Consider the following 23,708-nt stretch of genomic DNA (forward strand, 5'->3'; position numbering starts at 1 on the left):
ATGTTATTGGAATAGTAATCCAAAGGGTTGCATTAATGATATACAAAATGCATGTTCCAAGTTTGCCCTGAACTTTAAGTTGAACTTTCAATCATTCAGGAAAGAACAGGCAGTATCCTTAATGTGACCATGAAGCTATCAGATTGTTGAAAGTCCCCAAATGATCCATAGGTGCCCTTTCAGGATCTCTCCTGTTTGTAACTCCAGATCCACCCAATGCTGTAGGCTCTGAAACATTGTCTGGAGGACATTTAAATGAGATCACTGCAGTTCAAGACCCATCTTCCTCTCTTGCCTGCTGGGGATTAGTAATAAATGCCAACCTTGCCTGGAGTGAATACAAAGAATAATTTTGTTCATGAAAAGATTGCAGTTGATGATGCATTTTGTACTACACTGTGTTCTTGCAAACAAATACAAAGTAGATTGACAAAGTAGTCTTCCACAAAAATCACTTCTTTCAATGTCAGATTAGATCACCATCTAACAACACATTGTCATACTAATGGGAGAGTTTTGACAGTAGAAGTCTGTTTGTTTTCAGAATATGTGAAACATCTTAGAATAGGGCAACATAGTTGAAAATTCACATAACTAAAACTTGTACCAAATGTGTGGCTTTGTACCTTTACTGTTTGTTGAAAATAATTAGATTCCTTCCAACCACAGTTTAAACTTTCCAATCAGATGATCTTAACTTTGATTCAAATATCTTAAATAAGACCTAACGGAAGATGAAAATGTTAGCCCACTGTTCACCAGAACATTATTCTGCACGGAAAATTATTACAGTGGAAATGTGCATACTGGAATTTAAAAGCCATAAATTGTAGCCCTGAAATTCTATCAGGATGCTGATCCTTGGATTTTTCTCTTCTGGGATCTTTCAGCTCAGTCATAACCTGATGCCACCAAATATATATTTTTTTCCTGATTCCTTGCTTTATGTTAACTGGCTTGGTGAATTTTTGCCACAGCAAAGGTGCTAAATAAATGTGTAGTTGAATGAGGAATGCTTGTCTTGGACAGCACACTGTTTGAAGAGTCCATTTCCCTGACAATTTTCTGGATCTTCAAAGAATGAGAATAGCTTTGATTCAGAAATGGTCATTTCCCCCTGTATTCGCGCTTCCTTCCCAGTAACCTCTGACACTTCAGTTGAGCCTATATTGGGAAGCACTATGAAATGTAGATCTAGCACTGCGACAGGAAAGACAGCCCAAGTGCACTGGAGGCTGTGTGTTGGGCATCTAGATGGCCAAGTAAGAGGATCAACATCTGTCAGACAGGTGTGAAACCCAAATACAGTTATGTGATCTATTACCAGTGCTAGGAAGGGAATATCAGCATCACTGTGGCCCCTTCAAGAAGTACCAGTGGTGAAGAAGTGACCGTAGGATCAGACTCTTCTTCTGTGAATTCTTCTGTGATCTACTGGCACTTATGTTGTCACCTTCACCATTCACCATGGGGACAGTACCCAATGAGATCATCAGTAGCTTGATGAGGGGTTATTAGAAAAGTATCTGAGAACATTAGCCTTTAAAATGGCACAAAAATCATTGATCACAATATGTGCAATAAATATGTTGTGCCACCTTGGCTTGTTGCTGAATGTTGTTAAAATAGCTTTATTTGTTTCAATTCTGAAATAGCAGCAGCCATTCATAATTTTTAATGATCCTCAGAACATTTTCCATTAAAATACTTCAATTTAATGCTATGTATGTTTAACAAAACCATGGAATTTGCTGAAGTTAACTGTTTTTCCAGGGGAAACTGAAGCAGCTTCAAAATGTCTAAGAGCTCTTTATGTTCAGTTAGGATTGCAGATATAATGTAAAAAAAAAGCCTGCACAGGAGCATAGCCAATAAACAGAACAGATCTCGGTAAGGATAATCTCATTCTTTATTTGCCAATCAAATGGAGTCTGGAATGACGTAAGTGAAAATTCAAAGCTTTTTAAGTGCCCTGCAGGTTCTGATTTGACTCACAAGATTGCACACTAATCTGTGATGAGAGAAAGGGAGGGAGTGAGGAAGTGAGGGAGTGAGGGAGTGGGAGTGAGAGAGAGAGAGAGAGAGAGAGAGAGAGAGAGAGAGAATAAGAAACGGTGTGTTTGCTTATTCCCACAGTGAGAGATGGCTTGCAACAATATCTTGAATTTTCTTCTGTGTGCAATTTTAGTTAATTTACCAGCAATTTTCTGCCAAGTGGAAACACAAGGAGAATACAAAGCACCATGGACAGAAGAAAAGGTAGGTTTTACAGGTTGAGCTTTCACTGTGAAGCAAATATTGTGTATAGATTATGCTTTCTATTTTAAAATTGAGAAAAAGGTAGGAGTTTTCAGCTGAGCTGCTCTTTCCCAGAGTGCACTTATTAATAGTATACAAGGTGCAGTTGGCCCTCCTTATGCATGGATTCAACCAACCGCGGATCGGGAAAACGCGGAAGTTCTTTCTCCAGCACTCGTTTGAGCATATGCAGCCTTTTATTTTCTTGTCATTATTCCCTAAACAAAACAGTATAACAACTATTTACATAGAATTTACATTGTATTAGGTACTATAAGTAATCTAGAGATGATTTAAAGTACAGGCAGTCTTTAAGTTGGATTTGTACGCAAGTCGGAACAGGTACATCCGGTATTATTCAGAGTAAGTTAATCAAATGTTTTTCTTAGTATATAGTATATATTTTACTTTTCTATGCATATAAAACACTTTAGAATCATATGTATTTCAATAATTAAGCCGCTGTGTGCTTAGTAATAATTGTAGCTTTCATCAGGGCAGGGCCTTTCTCATGCTCCATTATTCTCACTTTATCCTTTAAAATTGTTCCGATCATTGACCAACTGTAGCCTAACGCTTTTCCAATGACCGATGGCGTTTCACCTCTTTCCGATCGCTTTATTATTTCCACTTTATTTTCAATCATGATCGTTTTCCGTCAATGGAACAGAAACACTGCGGATTCAGCAGCAGCAGCCGCGGGTGGCGGGTCCGGAGCTCGCCCGGAACCGGAAGTCCACCTGCACGGAGACAGGTTAAATAAGGGACTTGAGCATTTGCGTTTTTGGCCCTGGAACCAATCCCCTGTGGATAAGGAGGGCTGACTTATAACATCACTAGAAAAAAGGAAATCACCTCCTGTATTTTGGTAGTAAGAATGTTTTCCATACAACCAATTTGCAATTCAGTTTTTTTCTATCACCTAACTTCAATAGAATGTGTAAAAAAAAATTGAAACTCCTATTTTAAACTGGGTGGGGATGGGGTTCACAACCAGGGATGGCATGAAACTCTGGTATTTTAAGTCCTGGGTTTCATTGCAAACACAACAAAATGGATTCTCAGTGGAATCTGTCTCCTGGCTAGTGAACACAAGGGTGACAGAAATCCATCAATGTCAAACATCAAAGAATGCCACATATGGCAAGTGGTAAGGGGCATCCAGAGACATGGTGGTGGGATAAAGAATCCAGGAACAAGCTTCCTTGTGTCATCTGGATCTGTGTAGCTACTTCACCCGATCTATGATTAACCTCATCCCCCTTTGACCAGGCTTCATGAGCAGATCCAGTAGTAAGCCTGACATAATGTCTCTAATCTATGAGTACCACTCAACTCAGCTTTCAAATGCTGTTGACATTTTTCAGTGAATAGCTGCTAGGGCTGCCAAATTCCTGGGCAATTAAACTAACTTACAGTAATCAAAATCAGGTTTATTATTGCTGACTCAAATGTCATGAAATTTGTGGTTTAGCGCCAGCCGTACTGTTCAAAGACATTAAGTCCTATAAGTTAAAAAAAATGAATCATGCAAGAAAAAAAGGAACATTGAGGCATTGTTCAGAAATCTGATGGGTGAGGGAAAGAAACTGTTTCAAAGTCATTGAATGTGGGTCTTCAGGCTCCTTTACCTCCTCCATAATGGTAGTAATGAGAAGAGGTCATGTCCCAGACTGTGAAGGTTGTCATTTTCTTGAGGCACTACCTCTTGAAGGTGTCCTCAATGGTAGGAAGGGTTGTACCCATGCTGGAGATGTCTCTCTGCAACCTCCTGTGATCCTGTGTATTGCAGGCTCCATACCAAGTTGTGATCCACAGAAACCTTTGAGGTGTGTTGATCTCCCTCTTGCTGTGGCAGGAATGATATCTTTCTCCCTTATTAGTAAGAGAGAGGGCCTGTTGAGATGTCAAAGTGTTGGGATGGGCTCTAGATCGTGGTCTCTGGGGGCTTTGCTGTTGCTTACATGGTGGGTGGGTGGAGGGGCTGACACTCCCTAGTGGGGGTAGGGGAGGGTTAATGCTTGTGTTGCTGGTTCTGAGTGGGGAAAGTGCTTTTGAGTTCTAACACTTTTTCTGTCATCGTTTTTTGGGTTTTCCTTCTGTTTTGAGGATGTCTGCGGAGAGTAAGAATTTCAGGTTGTACAGTATACTGTATACTTCTCTGATGTAAAATGGAACCATTGAGTCTTTAGTGTCTTCCAAATCTCCTCAAGCTCCTGATGTTCTAACATAATAACTCAGACTCCTAAGACAGTTTTCGTTTAGTGCCTAAAGCATCACGGTGAGATGGTTTCATAAATTCAAAGCAATTTCAAAGCATCAGTTCAAGCCATTTCACCTAACCCAAATATAAAAACTCTTCCATACACATCTAAGTAAATTTGGTAAGGTTGTTGCTTCTATCATTCCTTCAGGCAGAGTGTTCCAGATTCTAGCTGGGAGATGTTTTCCTCAACTACTTTAAACCCTACTATAATTATTTCAAATCTATCCCATTGGTCTTGGGGCCATCCCCTTCTGAGTTAGTCTCTTTTGATCTATCATAATTTTACACATTCTGGCATACCTTCAAACAATGCTGTTCTAAAGAAACACACTACTCTATCCGATGTTGTGAAATTCTCAGCAGAGTGAAAATTGTGTCACAAATTTGCACTGTTATGGATTCCAGCAGCTGTGTACTGAGGATGTCATCTTGAGTGGTAATGAAATGTCTGAAATCTGATTGCCAAGCTCGGTGAACACTGCAAGGTCAAATGGTGTGATATCTTTCAAAGGGACTGTAAGTTTGCCCTTTGGTGACACAAGAGACTGCAGATGATGGAATCTCGAGTAAACAAAAATGAACAGTGAGATCCCACCACTACTCACATTGTTCTCTCCTTACTCCGTTACGTCCTCCACGGGGACCAGTGTCTGTGACTCCCTGGTTTGGTCATCCCTCACTACCCATCCCTGCCTGACCCTAGCGCTACCCCCGCTACTCTCAGATCTGATGCAGGTCTTGAACAGAAACATTCCAATGTCTCTGCGCGACGGCTGCTGTTCAACTTGTTGAGTTTCCAGCAGTTTGTAATTTTGTCCTTTGATATGAATCCACGCTAGGAGGTTCTCCTTAAAGATAGAGATAGAGGGATAGAGTTTAAGAGTCGCGATGTCATGACGCAGCTCTATAAAACTCTGTTTAGGCCACACTTGGAGTACTGTGTCCAGTTCTGGTCACCTCATTATAGGAAGGATGTGGAAGCATTGGAAAGGGTACAAAGGAGATTTGCCAGGATGCTGCCTGGTTTAGAGAGTATGCATTATGATCAGAGATTAAGGGAGCCAGGGCTTTACTCTTTGGAGAGAAGGAGGATGAGAGGAGACATGATAGAGGTGTACAAGATAATAAGAGGAACAGATAGAGTGGATAGCCAGCGCATCTTCCCCAGGGCACCACTGCTCAATACAAGAGGACATGGCTTTAAGGTAAGGGGTGGGAAGTTCAAGGGGGATATTAGAGGAAGGTTTTTTACACAGAGAGTTGTTGGTGCGTGGAATGCACTGCCTGAGTCAGTGGTGGAGGCAGATACACTAGTGAAGTTTTAGAGACTACTGGACAGGTATATGGAGGAATTTAAGGTGGGGGCTTATATGGCAGGCAGGGTTTGAGGGTCGGCACAACATTGTGGGCCGAAGGGCCTGTGCTGTGCTGTACTTCTCTATGTTCCATGTTCTATATGCAAATTACATTTTTTTCCCTTCTAATGTAACTGACCTTTTGACAATCAAAACATCTTTAGTACACCCCAGTGTGAACCACAATACAATTTATTTTGAATGAATGTAATCAACAGCTGGGAATGCTGGCTGTATTTGTTCCAAACTTGAGTATTGTTATTTCAGCACTTTTTCAAACTGGCTGTGATACAACGGGACTGATTCAAGAAACTCTCCTCTGGATAGTATAAACTTTATGCTTGGGACAATATGTAATATTTCAGGGCTTCAAAATCTGTGATTTAACATTATACATTGAATTTCATGGCAACAGTTGTAAACTGTGCATTTGCATTAAAGTTGCAACCGTAAACTACATATTTTAGATGCAGAATTTTTCCTTTGAGAATTAGGAAGCTAATAAAATGCTGGAGTTAAAAAACACTGCTTCCCCATGTAATACTAAAATATTTTCATTCATATCTTTCATTACAAAATGACTGCTGCAACAAGTCATGTTTTAAGATATATACATAATTTATGTTAATATACAGTACTATGCAAAATTCTTAGGCACATATATATAGCTAGAGTGTCTAAGACTTTTGCACAGTACTGTATATTACATCTTTCAAGTTACCAAATAACACTTAAATTGGCCCTTCAAGCCACACTGCCAGCAAGCCCCCAACTTAACACTAGCCTATTCAGGGGATAATTTGCAATGACCAGTTAATTTAGCCTACCTGTAGGAAACCCAAGCAGTCACAGGGAGAACAAACAAACTCCTTACAGGCAGTGGCAGGAATTGAACCCAGGTCAATCTGTACTCCAGTGTTGTGCTGACCACTCCATAATCTTGCTGCCCAGTCACTGAGCTAATACAAAGCTAAGTACTCTTATTTCTGTTTCCCAGCCACCTTTGTATTTTAACCAATATACAGTCCTGTGCAAAATTCTTTGGTACCCTATATATAGAGTGCCTATAAGAAGTATTTGTCCCCCTTGGAAGTTTTCATGCTTTATTGTTTTACGACATTGAATCACAGTAGATTTAATTTGGCCTTTTTGACACTAGTCAACAGGAAAAGACTCTTTTGTGTCAAAGTGAAAACAGATCTCTACAAAGTGATTGAAATTACCTACAAATATAAAAACACAAAATAATTGATTGCATAAGTATTCATCCCCTTTAATACGACACAGCAAATCATCACTGGTGCAGCCAATTGGTTTTAGAAGTCACATAATTAGTTAAATGGAGATCACTGTTTGCAGTCAAGGTGTTTCAATTGATTGTGGTGAAAATACACCTGTATCTGGAAGGTTCAGCTGCTGGTGAATCAGTATCCTGGCAAAAGCTATACCATGAAGACAAAAGAACACTCCAACTAACTCTGCAAAAAGGTTATTGAAAAGCACAAGTCATAGCTGCATCAAGCTGTGGGGGTGCTTCACTGCAGCAGGCCCTGGAAGGCTTTTGAAGGTAAAAGGTAAAATGAGTGCAGCAAAATACAGGGAAGTCCTGGAGTTAAACCTGATGTAGTCTCCAACAGAACTGTGTCTTGGGAGAAGATTTGTTTTCCAGTAAGGCAATGACCCCAAGCATAAAGCCAAATCTATAGAGGAATTACTTGAAAACAAGTCAATATCCTGGCCAAGTCAGAGTCCAGACCTCAATCCAATTGAGAATTTGTGGCTGGACTTGGAAAGGGCAATTTGACAGAGCTTGAGCAGTTCTGTAAAGAAGAATGGGTAAAATTTGCAGCGTTCAGATGTGCAAAGTTGATAGAGACCTATCCACACAGACTCAAGGCTGTAAATGCTGCCATAGGTGCATCTACTAAATACTGATTTGAAGGGGGTAATACTTATGCAATCAATTATCTTGTGTTTTATGTTTGTAATTATAATCCTAGGAGCTGCACTCATGTCCCCATCTACATCAATGGAGTTGTAGTGGAGCGTGTATCAAGCTTCAATTTCCTTGCTGTCCACATTTCCGAGGTTCTCACCTGGTCCCTGAACTCCTCCATCCTGATCAAAAAGGCGCAACAGCACCTTTATTTCTTGCAGAGCATCAAGAAAGCTCACCTCTGTCCCAGGATACTGATGGATTTTTACCGATGTACCATTGAGAGCATACTCACCAACTGCATCTGTGTGGTATGGCAATTGTCCCATATTGGACCGCAAAGCACTCCAGCGTGTGGTGAAAACTGCCCAGCAGATTATCAGCACCCAATTGCCCTCCATTGAGAACATCTACCATAAATGCTGCCTGGGCAGGTCGAAAAGCATTATCAGGGATGCATCTCACCCTAACCATGGACTTTTCACTCTCTTCCCATCTGGTAGGCGCTACAGGAGCCTCCGCTCCCGCACCAGCAGGCACAGGAAGAGCTTCTTCCCTGAGGCTGTGACCCTGCTGAACCTCACATCACAGCGCTAAGCAGTATTGCACCCGTATTGTACTGTCTCAGTACTTTTATATTTGTGTGCTGTAGCACTTACTTTTTATTCACAATTATTTTGTAAATAATACTATTCTTCGCATTTCTGGGCAGATGCTAACTGCATTTCATTGGCTTTGTATCTGTACTTGGCACAATGACAATAAAGTTGAATCTAATCTAATCTAATTAATTCAGATCACTTTGGAGAGATTAGTTTTCACTTTGACACAAAAGTCTTTTTTCTGTTGATCAGTGTCAGAAAAGTCAAATTAAATCCAATGTGTTTCAATGTTGTTAAACAATAAAACATGAAAACTTCCATGGGAGTGAACACTTGTTATGGGCACTGTATATACTGTATGTGCCCAAGACTCTTGGACAGTACTGTAAGTTTATGTAAACGTAGTAAATTTGAGCTTTGCCTGTAATTACTGTGCTGTTCCTGCTGCAAAAGTGAACTTTCATGTGTTTATACCTTGTGTATATATGCCTATGACAACAATAAACTAGAACTTGAACAATGGGAACATAATGAGGAAATTAGATATTTGTCTGTTGCAAGAGGCATCTTCAAGTGATATTCCTCTCACTCAGTTTTCTTTGCATTTCTACAATATCTCAAAAATTGGGCAGCAGATGCATCTCTAGAAATATGAAACCATTATAAAAGGTCTTGTTCTGACAGAGGGAAGTATCTGATTCCATGATTTATGATGTCACAATAATAAAACAAGATTAGACAGTGGATTTATTGACCTATTTCAGAACTCACAGTTTTAAAGCTGTAGGCATTGTGTTTTTAAGTTTATCGAAGCATTTTAAAATCACTGAAAACTTGATTATTTTGTCCATCTAGCACTGTAGCAATATCATCTTATCAGTATGTGCCTTGTCACATGATGTAGGCAATGATGGTGATCATGATCGTTCTTGGCAAATTTTTCTATAGAAGTGGTTTGCCATCGACACCTTCCGGGTAGTGTCTTTACAAGATAGGTGACCCCCAGCCACTATCAATACTCTGCCTGGTGTCAGTGGTCGTATCACCAGGACTTGTGTTATGTACCAGCTGCTCAAAAGACCATCCACCACCTGCTCCCATGGCTTCATGTGATTCTAATCCAGGGAGCTGCACAGGTGTGACACCTTGCCTAAGGGTGACCTGCGGGCGAGTGGACGGAAGCAGCACCTGATGCCTCCTTTGGTCCACCTCACCACCCATAGTAGTACAGTATACAGAGCACTAATTATGCAGTATTCTGTTTTCCTAATCTATGGTCGACCTTATCCTGACTTGTTGATTGGCAACACTGAGGAGAACCGATTTTAAAATCTAATTTAAGATTTATATGTATTATCCTTTCAAAAGTGTTAAAATATATGGTTGTGCTGCCAAATCTCCTAGCAAATGCTGTAAACTTGTGGGGGTAACATATAGACCTTCAATTATCTCACATTCTCAAATGTTCTTACATCTCCAGCTATTTCATAAACCCAAATACCTGACGACAAGTGATGTCCGCAACATGACTTCACTGACCAACATTTCCATCATGTGGTACAGTTACCTGAGACCAATGCTTCGGGAAAGATACCCTGGATCTATTGGAAATATTGCAGTGCGGCAGGTGAGTGAAGAGGGTCTGTAAAACAATGGCCCAATCAAATTTAACTTATCTTGGAATGTTTCTGCATTAATTAAGCTGTTTTTTAACTGAATCATATTTGACTAATGAAAAGGCTAATAAGAAGCAAGTGTCTTACCTGACCGTTTTAAACATTTGAGATTCATCTGCTTGAAAAGAGCTGTTAAAATTTCTCACCATTATCGTTGGGTAAAATTATTGCGATGAAGGTTCAAATAATATTGAAGCTCCCCTGTTATTTTGCTTGAATGCCATTTTGATTCCAAACTACAGATGTCAATTCTTGTCCAATTTGGTTAATGTTTTGCAGCTTTTTGAAAAATAAACAATTAATGCAATGTGCACACTTTGTCAGCTGTGGCTCAGTGGTGAGTGGTCCCGTATCCGTCAGATGATTTTGCGTTCAAGACACATTCCAAGAGCACAAGTATCCGAGCTGATTCCCACTAGGCTGTTGCACTGTATGAGTTCTGATCTTTTAGATCATAAAATAGAGCCATATCTGCCTCCTCAAAATTGCAAATAGCAGTTTCCGGACATAATTTTGAAAAACGAGCAGGAAAGACTCTACATTACAACAGTCCCCAACTAATTTATGTCCATCATTGTTGTAAAGGGCTCCAAAACATTCTGGAACGGATATGAAAGCCAAAATGGGAAATTAGTCTTTTTCTCAGTATCTTCTCCATCACAGGGGAACAGCTGGAAGCTTTAAAAGCATGCTACAACAATTACCAAGAATGTTATTTAAATGTTATAAATTAAAAGTGAACATTCAGGTAAAAGCCCTATTTTTTCAAAAGGATAAAGCCTGATGCTCTTACTATTTAATTGAGGTGTGGGCAGGTATTCGCCAGTGCTGATGAAAGGTCTTGGCCCAAAATGTCACCTGTTTACTCTTTTCCAGAGCTGCTGCCTGACCTGCTGAGTTCCTCCAGCATTTAAATTTCCAGTGTGTGCAGACTTTCTCAGGCAGGTGTTAATTTGCTTGGCTTCTACAATTCCATTATTGGATGTAGAAAGCTGATAACTGAAGCAAGAAAGAACTGACAACAAGGGCACTTCATATTCTCTTCATCACATTTGCCCTGGACATTGACTGCCAGTATTTTAGATAATGACTCTGTTAAGAAAGTTAACAGAAATAGCAGAATAAAATGTCTGTTAAGCAATGTCTTTTTTTAAAACTATCTTTGATTCCTTGACACTTGGAAAATTGTTTTTTTTTTCTTTCCACAGCATATCAGAAGTCAGCTAAGTGAACTCCAGGCTGACTGGGTAATTGAAGAGGACACTTTCCAGGAGGCAATACCCTATGGAACAGTTACATTTTCAAATATCATTGCAACGCTGGATCCCTCAGCCAAACGAAGGCTGGTGCTCGCCTGTCATCATGATTCAAAATACTACAATGCGTGGTGGTACAACAGAGTCTATGTGGGTGCCACAGATTCTGCTGTGCCATGTGCTATGATTTTGGAACTGGCTCGGTCACTGGACAAATCACTACTTCATTTAAGGGTATTCCTTAATACATGATACATCAATAACCACAAAATTAAATAAGTAACTTGATAAATTAAAACACAATTTCACTTTATGTTTGAGAATATCTTAGCAGAAATTTCATTCCAGTCTGCAGTTTACTAGATGTTCCATTTTTAGTGAGGATATTTTGACTTTGGATTATAAGATTATAAGGTATAGGAGCAGAAGCAAGCAATTTGGCCCATCGAGTCTGCTCCGCCATTCAGTCATGGCTGATCCAATTCTTCCAGTCATCCCCACTCCCCTGTCTTCTCCCCATACCCTTTGATGCCCTGGATAAATTCCACAGATTTACCACGTTCTGACTGAAGTAATTTCTCCGGAGCTCAGTTCTAAATAGACGTCGTTCAATCTGTCTTGTCCTAGACTCCCCTACTATGTAAAAAAACTTTGCCATATCTAATCTGTTCAGGCCTTTTAACATTCCAAATGTTTCTATGAGATCCCCCCCCATCATTCTCCTAAACTGCAGGGAAAACAGCCCAAGAACTGCCAGACATTCCTCATACAGTAACTCTTTCATTCCTGGAATCATTCTCGTAAATCTTCTCTGAACCATCTCCAATGTCAGTATATCCATTCGAAAATAAGGAGCCCAAAACTGCACACAAATATGTTTGTAATTTATATTTAAATTATTTTTCTTTTGTTTAGAATACCACGGGCAGGCCAGATCTTACACTGCAGCTCATTTTCTTCGATGGAGAAGAAGCATTTCAGTATTGGTCAGACACTGACTCGCTGTATGGCTCTCGACATTTGGCACAGAAGATGGAGAGGACAGCTCATCCACTTGGTACAACTGAAACCAACATGCTGCATGCAATTGTAGGTACCATCTAAGTGCAGAAAGTGAACCTAACTGAGAAAATACATGTTGAAGAATAGCAATTCAAATGTTTGAAGCACAAAGTTGATGTTCACAAAGATCTAATAAACATCATTTTATTTTCACTTTCTGGAAAGTGATACAGCAGTATCATGGTTAAGCTCACAACACGCTGGAGGAACTCAGCAGTTCGGGCAGCATCCGTGGAAAAGATCGGTCGACGTTTCGGGCCGGAACGTCGACCGATCTTTTCCACGGATGCTGCCCGAACTGCTGAGTTCTTCCAGCGTGTTGTGAGTGTTGCTTTGATCCCAGCATCTGCAGATTATTTTGTGTTCATGGTTAAGCTACTGGACAAAAAGCTAGAGTTCTAATGCATGATTTTCCATGCCACCAGAGAAGCTGAGGAATTAACATTAATATCAGAGTGAATAAATCAGAGTTTTGATTTAAAAGTTTATCTTAATAAAGTAACCTTGAGTCTACAAGAATACAGTTATAAACCACTTGGTTCACCAGCGACCTTATGGGTAGAGGCTGGGATGCTTTCAGGAGTGTGAATCTCAAATAAGGGGACGTAGAGTCAAGGTAACAGGACAGTTATTAACTTGAATTACATGGAAATGTGTTCTCCAGAGGGTGGTGAATTTCTGGAAATTTCTGGCTCAGTGGGTGGCAGAAGATCAATCAATAAAAGTGTATACAATTATATAAAAGATGGACATTTGTAGATCAAGGAATAAAGACACACAGAGAAATGGTACAGAAGAGGAATCAAGGGCAGTATTGATTAGCCATGATTATAGTAAATGACAAGGTTGGCTTGAAGACCCAAATTATTTACTCATGCTCCAAATTTCTTGTGCTCTTGGCCTCTTTGGGGATGAAAGTATTCCCCACCGTTCGGAAGTCTGGTGGTTGAGAGGTAATAACTGTTCCTGAATGTGGTAGTGTGGGACCTGAGGCTCCTGTACTTCCTTCCTGATGGCAGCAGTGAGAAGAGAGCATGGCCTGGATGGTGGGTGTCCTTGACGATGGATCCTGCTTTCTTGCGATAACACTCCATGAAGATGTGCTCAGTTGTGGGAGGGCTTCACCCATGATGGACTGAACTGTTGGCCTGCTGCATTCACTAGCAACTTTTATGTGTGTTGCTTGAAATTCCAGTATCTGCAGATTTCCTCGTGTTTGTGTTTTTAAACACAACTTCTTTATGGCTTCTCCATTTCAGGGTATTAGTGCATCCATACCAGGCCACAATGCAACCAGTCAATATGCTCTCCACTGCATACCTATACAAATTTGTCAGAGCTTTAGATAACATGCCGAATCTTCGGAAACTTCTAACAACGTCGAGGCACTGCCGTGGTTTCTTTGTAATGGCACTTGTATGTTCGAACCAGGACAGATCCCCCAAAATGATACCAGCAAGCTCACACAAAGTCTCATGTGATAATGATCAGATAAGCAACTTTCAAAATGTGGAATTCTGCATGAGATTTGGCAATGGATACTCACTTTTTCTTCTGCAATTTGTCCCCACTTGAGGAAGCAGATAGGACTCTAGTTTAGTACTTAATATCAAATATACTTCTGACTTGTTCCACTGGAATTACAGCCCAGAATATTGTGCAGGCATCCCTGGAGTGGGGCTTCATGGGCTTCAGTTTGGAGACAATGCGATACAGAGGTACCACTAGCACTCGACAGTAGATATGTTAGTCATGAACAAATACTGGATTGGAAATTCTACAAGATGTTTTGGGTAGTCAACAAGAGTTGAAATATCCTCATTGATAAATTACTTGCATTTCTTTCAGGATTTATTCTTGCTGTTGGATCTCCTCGGTTCTCCAAATCCAAGAATTCCAAGTTACTTTCCAAATACAGTTCGATGGCATAAAAGACTGCAGCTTATAGGTAACTCAAATTCGTAAGCATTACTTACATATCGATAATTATGTAGTTGATGAATTTTATGTATCACAACAGTTGTGGATCCTCCCTTGCATTTTGCAATTTTTGCTTTTCTGCATTTTATTTACCCTCTAATTATTGACTCCATGAGCTATACTCTTGTATTTTCTCCTTTAGCTGTGACACTGGAAAACCTTGCACGTGGAATACTTTTCAATAACCATAATAAATGTAATTTTTCGTTAGAGTTCTTAAAAAATTCACTTTAGACTAACTTAACAATTTTAAGTGGGACCATAATACCAGAAGATATGAGTAGAATTAGGCCATTTGGCCCATCTAGTCTGCTCTGCCATTTCATCACAGCTGCTCCATTTTCCCTCTCAGCCCCAATCTCCTGCTTTCTCCCTGTATCCCTTCCTGCACTGACTAATCAAGAATCTATCAAGCTCTGCCTTAAATACACCCAATGACTTGGCCTCCATAGCTGCCTGTGGCAACAAATTCCACAGGTTCACCACTTTCTGGCTAAAGAAATCCTTCCTCATCTCCATTCTAAAAGGACACCCTTCTATTCAGAGGTTGTGTTCTCTGGTCTTAGACTCTCCCGGTATAGAAAATATCCTCTCCACATTCACTATATTGAGGCCTTTCACCATTTGATAGGTGTCAATGAGATCCGCTCCCCCCCCCTGCCATTTTCTGAATTCCAATGAGTATAGGCCCAGAGCCATCAGGTGCTCCTCATATCATAAGCATATCAATCCCAGAATCATTTCTGCAAACCTCCTTTGCACCCTCTCCAAGGTCAGCACATCCTTTCTTTGATAAGGAGCCAAAACTGCTCACAATCCTCCAAGTGAAATCTCACCAGCGCTTTATAAAGCCTCCACATAAATACACCAGAGTCGATAGAAGCTGGAATGTGGAGCAAGAAGCAAACTGCCAGATGAACAAATAATGTGCTGGAGGAATTCAGCAGGAAATGCAGCATCTGCAGGAGGAAAGAAATTGTCAACTTTTCAGGTTGAAAGCCTACATAAGGGCAGAGAGTAGAGAGGAAGGAGACGACCAGCAGTGAGAGAAGAGGTCTGTTAAGAGGGGATTCCAAGGCATTGCTGGAGGAACTCAGAAGGTCAAGCAACAGTTGTGAGGAAGAAAGGAACTATTGATGTTTAGGGTTGAGATGCAGCAATAGGATTGAGATACTTGAAAAAACTTCAGGAATAAGTTTTTAAATGAGTCAGCCTTTCTATAGAAAGAATATTTTTTCTTCTGCTTCTCCATACAGACACTATGCAATGAACTCTATTACTTGCAAACAAATGAAACTGCAGAATATCTAATTGTTGCAAAATATCTAAACTATGAGTACTTACAGTAGTAAGTGCGGTTGTCATCTTGCGGAGCCAAGGATTAATATGAGAAGCATTGAAAAACTAAATATTTGGAACCTTACACTTTGAGATTTTTAGACTTTGGGCTCACAATATTAAATAATATAAACCCCATACAAACTGAAGGAGTAGAAGATAGAGCAAAAAGACTTTTATTCCCCTCCATGCTGAGAAATGCTAAAGAAGTGCACCTAAGGACAGCAACACACATCAAAGTTGCTGGTGAACGCAGCAGGCCAAGCATCATCTGTAGGAAGAGGTGCAGTCGACGTTTCAGGCCGAGGCCCTTCGTCAGGACTAACTGAATGAAGAGTGAGTAAGGGATTTGAAAGTTGGAGGGGGAGGGGGAGATCCAAAATGATAGGAGAAGACAGGAGGGGGAGGGATGGAGCCAAGAGCTGGACAGGTGATAGGCAAAAGGGGATACGAGAGGATCATGGGACAGGAGGTCCGGGAAGAAAGACAAGGGGGGGGAGGACCCAGAGGATGGGCAAGAGGTATATTCAGAGGGACAGAGGGAGAAAAAGGAGAGTGAGAGAAAGAATGTGTGTATAAAAATAAATAACAGATGGGGTACGAGGGGGAGGTGGGACATTAGCGGAAGTTAGAGAAGTCGATGTTCATGCCATCAGGTTGGAGGAACAACACCTTATATTCCGTCTGGGTAGCCTCCAACCTGATGGCATGAACATCGACTTCTCTAACTTCCGCTAGGCTCCACCTCCCCCTCGTACCCCATCTGTTACTCATTTTTATGCACACATTCTTTCTCTCACTCTCCTTTTTCTCCCTCTGTCCCTCTGAATATACCTCTTGCCCATCCTCTGGGTCCCCCCCCCACCCCGTCTTTCTTCCCGGACCTCCTGTCCCATGATCCTCTCGTATCCCCTTTTGCCTATCACCTGTCCAGCTCTTGGCTCTATCCCTCCCCCTCCTGTCTTCTCCTATCATTTTGGATCTCCCCCTCCCCCTCCAACTTTCAAATCCCTTACTCACTCTTCCTTCAGTTAGTCCTGACAAAGGGTCTCGGCCTGAAACGTCCACTGCACCTCTTCCTACAGATGCTGCTTGGCCTGCTGCGTTCACCAGCAACTTTGATGTGTGTTGCTTGAATTTCCAGCATCTGCAGAATTCCTGTTGTTTGCATCTAAGGACAGGATAGTTTTCTCATCGGTGGCAGACTGACAGTGCAAGTGATTTCCCTGTTTGTTACTTTGGCTTTAGTTTGTGATCCTACTTTCTGGCACTTCACAGAATGTTTTAAAGTGATTTACAGCCACTGGAAGCAAAAGGCATTTCCACGCAAAAAAATAAAATACTTGTTATTAATAAGTTTGGTTGTCAGTATCACTTTCAACAGAAGATAAACATTAGGTCAGGGAGGGAGTACAAACAACATAAATATATAGATAACACAGAATTGAGTAAGAATGGGATTTATGCAACAATAGGAAAGACACTACAACAGTTGCTACATTATATATGTACGTCATTGCTATAAAAGGTAATTTACTACATTATTGGAATAAAGGGAATTCTGGAAGGGATATGAAGGCCACTACAGAAAACAAAGTATTTTTTCAGTATCTTATCATCAATTTAGTTGATCAGCTGGAAGGCTTAAGAGCATGCCACGACAATCACCAAAAATGCTATTTAAATATTTTTAAATACAGGTGATTAATTAAAAGTGATACTTTAAAAGTGGATCTTCAGGTACAGTTACTTCATACTTGAAAGGATACAGCCTGTTCCTCTTATCATTTAACTGAAGAATATATTGAAGTAGTATTTCCCTTGTTCAGCATTATCAGGGATAATTTTCAGCTCTCTATGGATGATCAATGAAATTTCAAGCCTTTTCTCATAGTTGTGATTTTGCTGTCGTTTGTGTAGATTATTTATGATTCTAGAAAAGATAAAGAGAATCAGTATTTCAGCATTATGATAGGTTACAGTGGCAATGCATTGATGTTAGAAAGATATGGAGTTACTGAGTCAACTATAAAAAGTGACATAACTAACATGTGTTTAATGTTATCCAACAGAACGACGCCTTCATCGTCTGGGTTTACTGAGTGACCATCCAAATGAGGTCAAATACCTCTGGACCAAAATGCGATCTGCACACATTGATGATGATCATGTACCATTTCTGCAGCGAGGTAGAAAATAATCATGAATCATAATAGATATGTTAACATTTTGTATATCTTTTATGCTTTTGTACTGTGCTCCTCAATATAGAGCTACCAAATGGAACTGATTAGATTTTATAAAGCCTGCAGGACACAATACGTCAAATGGTCCTCCTGCCTTCTTTCTCACTGCCACATTTGTGGAAAAAAATCCAAAAGCAGCTTTCGAGCTTAAATCTGATGTAGCAAACTGTCTAAATGCAAGATCAGTTCAGAAGCTGCTGGAAGAAAAAAGCTCTCCTTCAGCGTTACTTTAAAAAAAGAGCCAGAATCAGGTTTAATTACACCGGCGTGAGTCATGAGATGTGTTGTCTTTGCGGCAGCAGTACATTGCAATACATAATAATAGCTGTAAATTACAGTAAAAAGTATACATATTAAAAAGGTTAAATTAAATAAATAGTACACGATGAGAAAAAAAAAGTGAGGTAGTGTTCATGGGTTCAATGTCCATTCAGAACTCTGATGGCAGAGGGCAAGAAGCTGTTCCTGAGTTGTTCAGTGTGTGCCTTCAGGCTCCGTGACCTCTTTCCTGATGGTAGCAATGAGAAGAGGGTGTTTCCTGGGTAATGGGGGTCCTTCATGATGGATGCCACCTTTTTAGGCATTGATCTTTGAAGAAGTCCAGGATGCTGTGGAGTTTAGTACCCCATGATGGAGCTGGCTGCATTCACCACCTTCTGCTGCTTATTTTAATCCTGTGCAGTGCCCCAACACACCATCCCACCCCGTACCAGGCAGCAATGCAGCCAGTTAGAGTACTCTTCATGGTACATGGAGAGAATACTAATGCATTCTGTTAAAATTACTACTGCCTTATGAGAAATTTATCACATTTAAAATAGTGACAAATAATGAAACTCTTCATTTCATTGGAGCCTGTCAATCAAATCTATAATTACACCCAGTTCATCCAATGTTTGCCTGAATCTACTTGCAGAGATGAGTGGAGTATTCCTCGACAGCCAGATGCCTTCATACAGACCTAGAAGCTTCAGTTTAAAATGATATATTTTGTCTTGTTTCACTTTTTATTCAATTAGTACAACTTCAGTGCAATTGTTCTTTGAAAGTTAAATTCTACAATTTTATTCTATATTCAGCATACCTACAAGACCATCAATTCTCACCTTTCTCCGGTGCAGACACCTCTCCTCTCCGGGAAGGTCTGGGCGTCTCCCACATATTGATAGTGGCTCCCTGACGCCTGTAAATTATATATATTATATATATATATATATATATATATATATATAGAGAGAGAGAGAGAGAGAGAGAGAGAGAGAGAGAGAGAGAGAGAGAGAAAGAAGAAGGAGGAGGAGGAGGAGGAGGAGGAAAAAAATAATAATAATAATCCTGATTGGTCTCTCTTTGTGCTAAGTAGACCTATCAGTTTTCTCTGTGGGCAGGCTTTACAGTTGACCTCTCTCTCTCTTTCATTGTCCATCGGTTCAGTTTAGTGTCCTGCAGCACCATGGCAGAGTGTTCCAAAAAAAAATATAAAACATACTTCACTCCAGACTACACTAAAGTGTACCCCTGCCTAATAGGGGTCAGAAATAATGACAGCGTTGCTCACTGCACTGTTTGCAACAGTGACTTTTCTATTGCCCATGGTGGGTTAAATGATTGTAAAAGACATGTTGAGGTGAGTTGAACAGGTGTCATTCGTTCAGTAGCATCACTTATGTTATTTAAACTAGCTGGCTAGCTGCTGAGGAACTACCCTATTGATGTCCCACGTGATGAGGCCAAACTCCCTAGAGACTTACTTAAAGTTGTAATGGAATCGTGTTTTTATTCTATGATAATATAATTGTGAATCTTATGAATCTGATGTCCTGCAAAATTAACAAATTCATTGACACAGACGCTGTGAGGTTGAGACTTCAGGCAAAATGCTCAAATCTGCCAAGCAAGCCACATCACCAAACAAGGAAAGTTTTCAAAAGAAATAGAAAAGCTACTTGCATCAGCATTTAGCAATTAGCATTGAGACGGCCAACAAAATACTCAACAAGGAATATATATAGTGTGTGTGTGTGTGTGTGTGTAGATAGTTTCAATGTGTGACCAAATAAATGTTTGTGTTCTTTCATAATCAAATGTCCTGCATACATACACCCTTGGAGGTCAATCGGGGGTCGGGGGGGATATGGGGTTGGTGGGGGTGGTGGTGCTAACTCCCTGAAATGAGTTCCTGCAGGGTGGGATATCTGCTGGGGTATTCTCTCCCTTCTCTCATTTCTCCTTCCTGCTGGACTCAATGAATCATTGAATAAAATGAATCTCAGGGTAGTATATGGTAACATACATGTACTTTGAGAATAAATTTACTTTGAACTTGTATTGCCTGCTCAATTCCTGCTACATCAAGTTCATAAAAGCACTGCAGTTGAGGGAAAACATAATAAAATGTCAACAGCATTTTGCTTTACCATTATTCCCTCTAGGTCTGAGTAATATTTGAAAATAATGAAGAGTGGCATAACATAGTGTGTAGTATCCTCCTGGCTTGTGCCCAGTTCTAGCCACACACCATCCCAACCCTTCTTCCCTCACCCAGCCCCATTCCATACAGGGCAAGTTCACCACTGGAGTTCAATGAAGAACGAAGGCTAGTGCTTTTTAATAAGGGATGAAATTCAAAGGAGCCTCTACATGGGTATATTTACAATTCTTTTAAGTCTAAGTTTGTACTTTTACAATGTAAAATGTCTCAAAAAGGTGGTGTGTGTTATTACGGATGTCCATAACCCAGGTCATGGCTGGTTCTCATTGATACCATCAAGGAGGAGGAACAGGAGCCTGAAGGCACACATTTAACAGTTCAGGAACAGCTTATTCCCATCAGCCATCCAATTTCTGGATTTACATTAAACCCATGAGCATACCTCACTACTTTTTTATTTCTGATTTACCACTACTTATTTCATTTAACTATTTAACATATATAAACTTACTGTAAATCCCATTTTTTCTCTATTATTAGGTATTGAATTGTACTGCTGCTAAAAAGTCAACAAAGGCAACAAAGCCAGTGCTGCGTATTGATGGAAGTGAACCCCAGCAGAAGTCAATTAACTCTTCACTGTTTTGGTTTCACAGGTGTTCCCATTCTGCATATCATACCGATGCCTTTCCCTCAAGTGTGGCACACCATGGAAGATAACGAGGTTAATCTTGATCCAACAACAATTGAAAATCTCAATAAAATACTGCAACTGTTTGTTTTGGAGTATCTCAATGTATAAATGATCCCTGATGTTCACAGTGAACAACAGTCATGACAGAGTTAAGTACTTCCAATTAAATCATTTCAAACAGCAGACCCTTCATGCTGCCTTAATGTAATTCAAAAACCATTATTACAATCATACAAACTTACCCATTTAACATCTGATTGTACTTAATCTGCTGCATGAATGAATATTGATAGTCACAAATCAATTATTGCTTCGTCTTGCGCAATTTTGGTAAACAATGCATATTTGTGGTAATTTCTTAGATAATATTCTCATCGAGATTCAAAACCTTACCAGTGAATCTTATATTTGTATATTGCATGTGTAGCAATAAGTAGCGCAGTTATGGTACACATTTTGTGTAAGCTATAAGTTTCAACACAAGAGTATTCGGTTCTAGGTATTATGTTTTGAGTTGTGTACCAGAAACAAGTGCTCGCTTTAAAATGTTACAACATACATAGTGTGAATAAACTTTTGAATTTAGTGGATGACAATTGTGTCTTTTGCCTCTGCTTCAAGACATTTGGCTAGATCCAACAGAATCAAACCTGTTGAAGTGAGTTAACCACCAGCTGACACTTTGGCACACATTTAATGCATGATCAAAGACAAACTTCTGACCAAAACTGCAGAAGGAGTCCATCTTTCCAAGCAGAAAATGCATTATTAATAATATAAGTATGGTGTTTCTAATAATAGAGCAGCATAGACAGCATTTTTTAAACAAGGTGAGTCTCGGTGCTTTGCTGTCTCTGATAGGATTGTCGCCAGCAGAGGTGAAACTCTATGTTGCTGTTCACACACTAACAATCTAATCACACCAAGAAGGGAATACAAATGAATGACATGGTCTTTTACACTGTGCACAGTACAGGAGATTATCCTTGGTTGATTATGCTAAACGTTAAGATAGGTGCTGAACTGAATTTCTAAGAGTCATAAAACCCAGTTAACACTATGGACATAGATTTCACTAAGGAAGAGCTCTGCTTTAATATTGTGAACCAAATTTTAACAGTTTGCTGTGAGCTAGAACAGCTTACTTGTGAATTGTTTCATTTTTTAAAAATTCTATTTTGTGATGTTGGAGTCAAGTGGCAAAGCCTATATGTTTTATTACCTGTCAGCCAAAGCCCTTTAAAAGCTGACAGCGAGCCATGATCTTAAGCAGTTGCAGTTTGCATGGAGAAAGCACTCCCAGAGTGATTTGAGAATCCAGTCACATTATCTAGTTTCAAGGATTTACAATATATTTACAAGTCAGGACAGTGTATAACTTGAGGAGAAAGCTGAAGGTGATGGTGTTCCCAAACGCCTGTTGCATTTGTCCTTTAAGGTTGCTCGAGTTTGAGGGATTGGGAAGCGCTGGTAAAGAAATTCTGGTGATTTTGATGCATTGCATTTTGTAGATGGATGTTGCTGATAGATTAAATAATGTTCCATCCAGTATCAAACCTGCAACTAACATATTTCAATTGAGGAAATATTTAATTTTTATTGAAAATATAGTGCTTTATAAATTATTTGAAACTTGATATTGAAACAGCTTACCTACAGTGCCTATAAGAATTATACCCCCCCCCGCCAGAAGTTTTCATGTTTTATTGTTTTACAACATTGTATTACAATGGATTTAATTTGTCTTTTTTGACACTGATCAACAGAAAAAGATCAGAAGGATCTTGGGGTCTGAGTCCATCGGACACTCAAAGCTGCTGCACAAGTTGACTCTGTGGTTAAGAAAGCATACAGTGCATTGGCCTTTATCATTTGTGGGACTGAGCTTAGGAGCCGAGAGGTAATGTTGCAGCTACATAGGATACTGACCAGACCCCGCTTGGAGTACTGTGCTCGGTTCTGGGTCGCCTCACTCTAGGAAGGATGTGGAAACCATAGAAAGGGTGCAGAGGAGATTGACAAGGATGTTGCCTGGATTGGGGAGCATGCCTTATGAGAACAGGTTGAGTGAACTCGGCCTTTTTCCCTTGGAGTGACGGAGGATGATAGGTGACCTGATAGAGGTGTATAAGATGACGAGAGACATTGATTGTGTGGATAGTCCAGCTTTTTCCCAGGCAGAATTGCTAGCATGATAGGATACAGTTTTAAGGTGCTTGGAAGTAGGTACAGAAGAGGTGTCAGGGGTATGTTTTTTTTTTTACGCAGAGAGTGCTGAGTGTGTGGAATGGGCTGGCGGCGATGGTGGTGGAGGTGGATATGATATGGTCTTTTAAGACAGCGGTCCCCAACCACCGGGCCGCGGACCGGTACCGGTCCACAAAGCATGTGCTACTGGGCCGCGAGGAAACGATATGATTTGGCGATATGAGTCAGCTGCACCTTTCTTCATTCCCTGTCATGCCCACTGTTGAGCTTGAACGCACGCGAGATCATTACCCGCGTGTCATCCATGTCAGCACGGGAAGGAGATCAACTCCTCAAGCTTGCAAATGACGCTGGGCTGAAAAG

At 40.3% G+C, this 23,708-nt stretch overlaps 1 protein-coding gene across 2 annotated transcripts; it reads left to right on the top strand.

The window, feature by feature from the left end:
• Window positions 1-2,011: 2,011 nt before the first annotated feature.
• On the top strand, window positions 2,012-21,718 carry LOC140202155 (glutaminyl-peptide cyclotransferase-like). Of its 2 annotated transcripts, none has more exons than XM_072267024.1 (7): window positions 2,012-2,259; window positions 9,938-10,084; window positions 11,342-11,623; window positions 12,305-12,478; window positions 14,300-14,399; window positions 17,842-17,958; window positions 21,100-21,718. In XM_072267024.1, exons 1-7 carry the CDS (start codon window positions 2,143-2,145, stop codon window positions 21,243-21,245), a joined length of 1,083 nt encoding a protein of 360 aa, XP_072123125.1. In that variant the 5' UTR covers window positions 2,012-2,142; the 3' UTR covers window positions 21,246-21,718. The 2 variants fall into 2 exon arrangements, with proteins under 2 accessions (XP_072123125.1, XP_072123126.1); XM_072267025.1 differs by lacking the exon at window positions 2,012-2,259 and adding an exon at window positions 2,602-2,661.
• The last annotated feature ends 1,990 nt before the right edge of the window (window positions 21,719-23,708 follow it).

This window comes from Mobula birostris, chromosome 8 (genome assembly GCF_030028105.1).
Source record: "Mobula birostris isolate sMobBir1 chromosome 8, sMobBir1.hap1, whole genome shotgun sequence".
NCBI lineage: Eukaryota > Metazoa > Chordata > Chondrichthyes > Myliobatiformes > Myliobatidae > Mobula > Mobula birostris.

Coding starts and splice junctions, on each gene's coding strand:
- LOC140202155 (XM_072267024.1), top strand. CDS start 2,143: ATGGCTTGCAACAATATCTTGAATTTTCTTCTGTGTGCAATTTTAGTT. Junction 2,260..9,937: donor CACCATGGACAGAAGAAAAG/GTAGGTTTTACA, acceptor TTACATCTCCAG/CTATTTCATAAACCCAAATA. Junction 12,479..14,299: donor CCAACATGCTGCATGCAATT/GTAGGTACCATC, acceptor CATTTCTTTCAG/GATTTATTCTTGCTGTTGGA.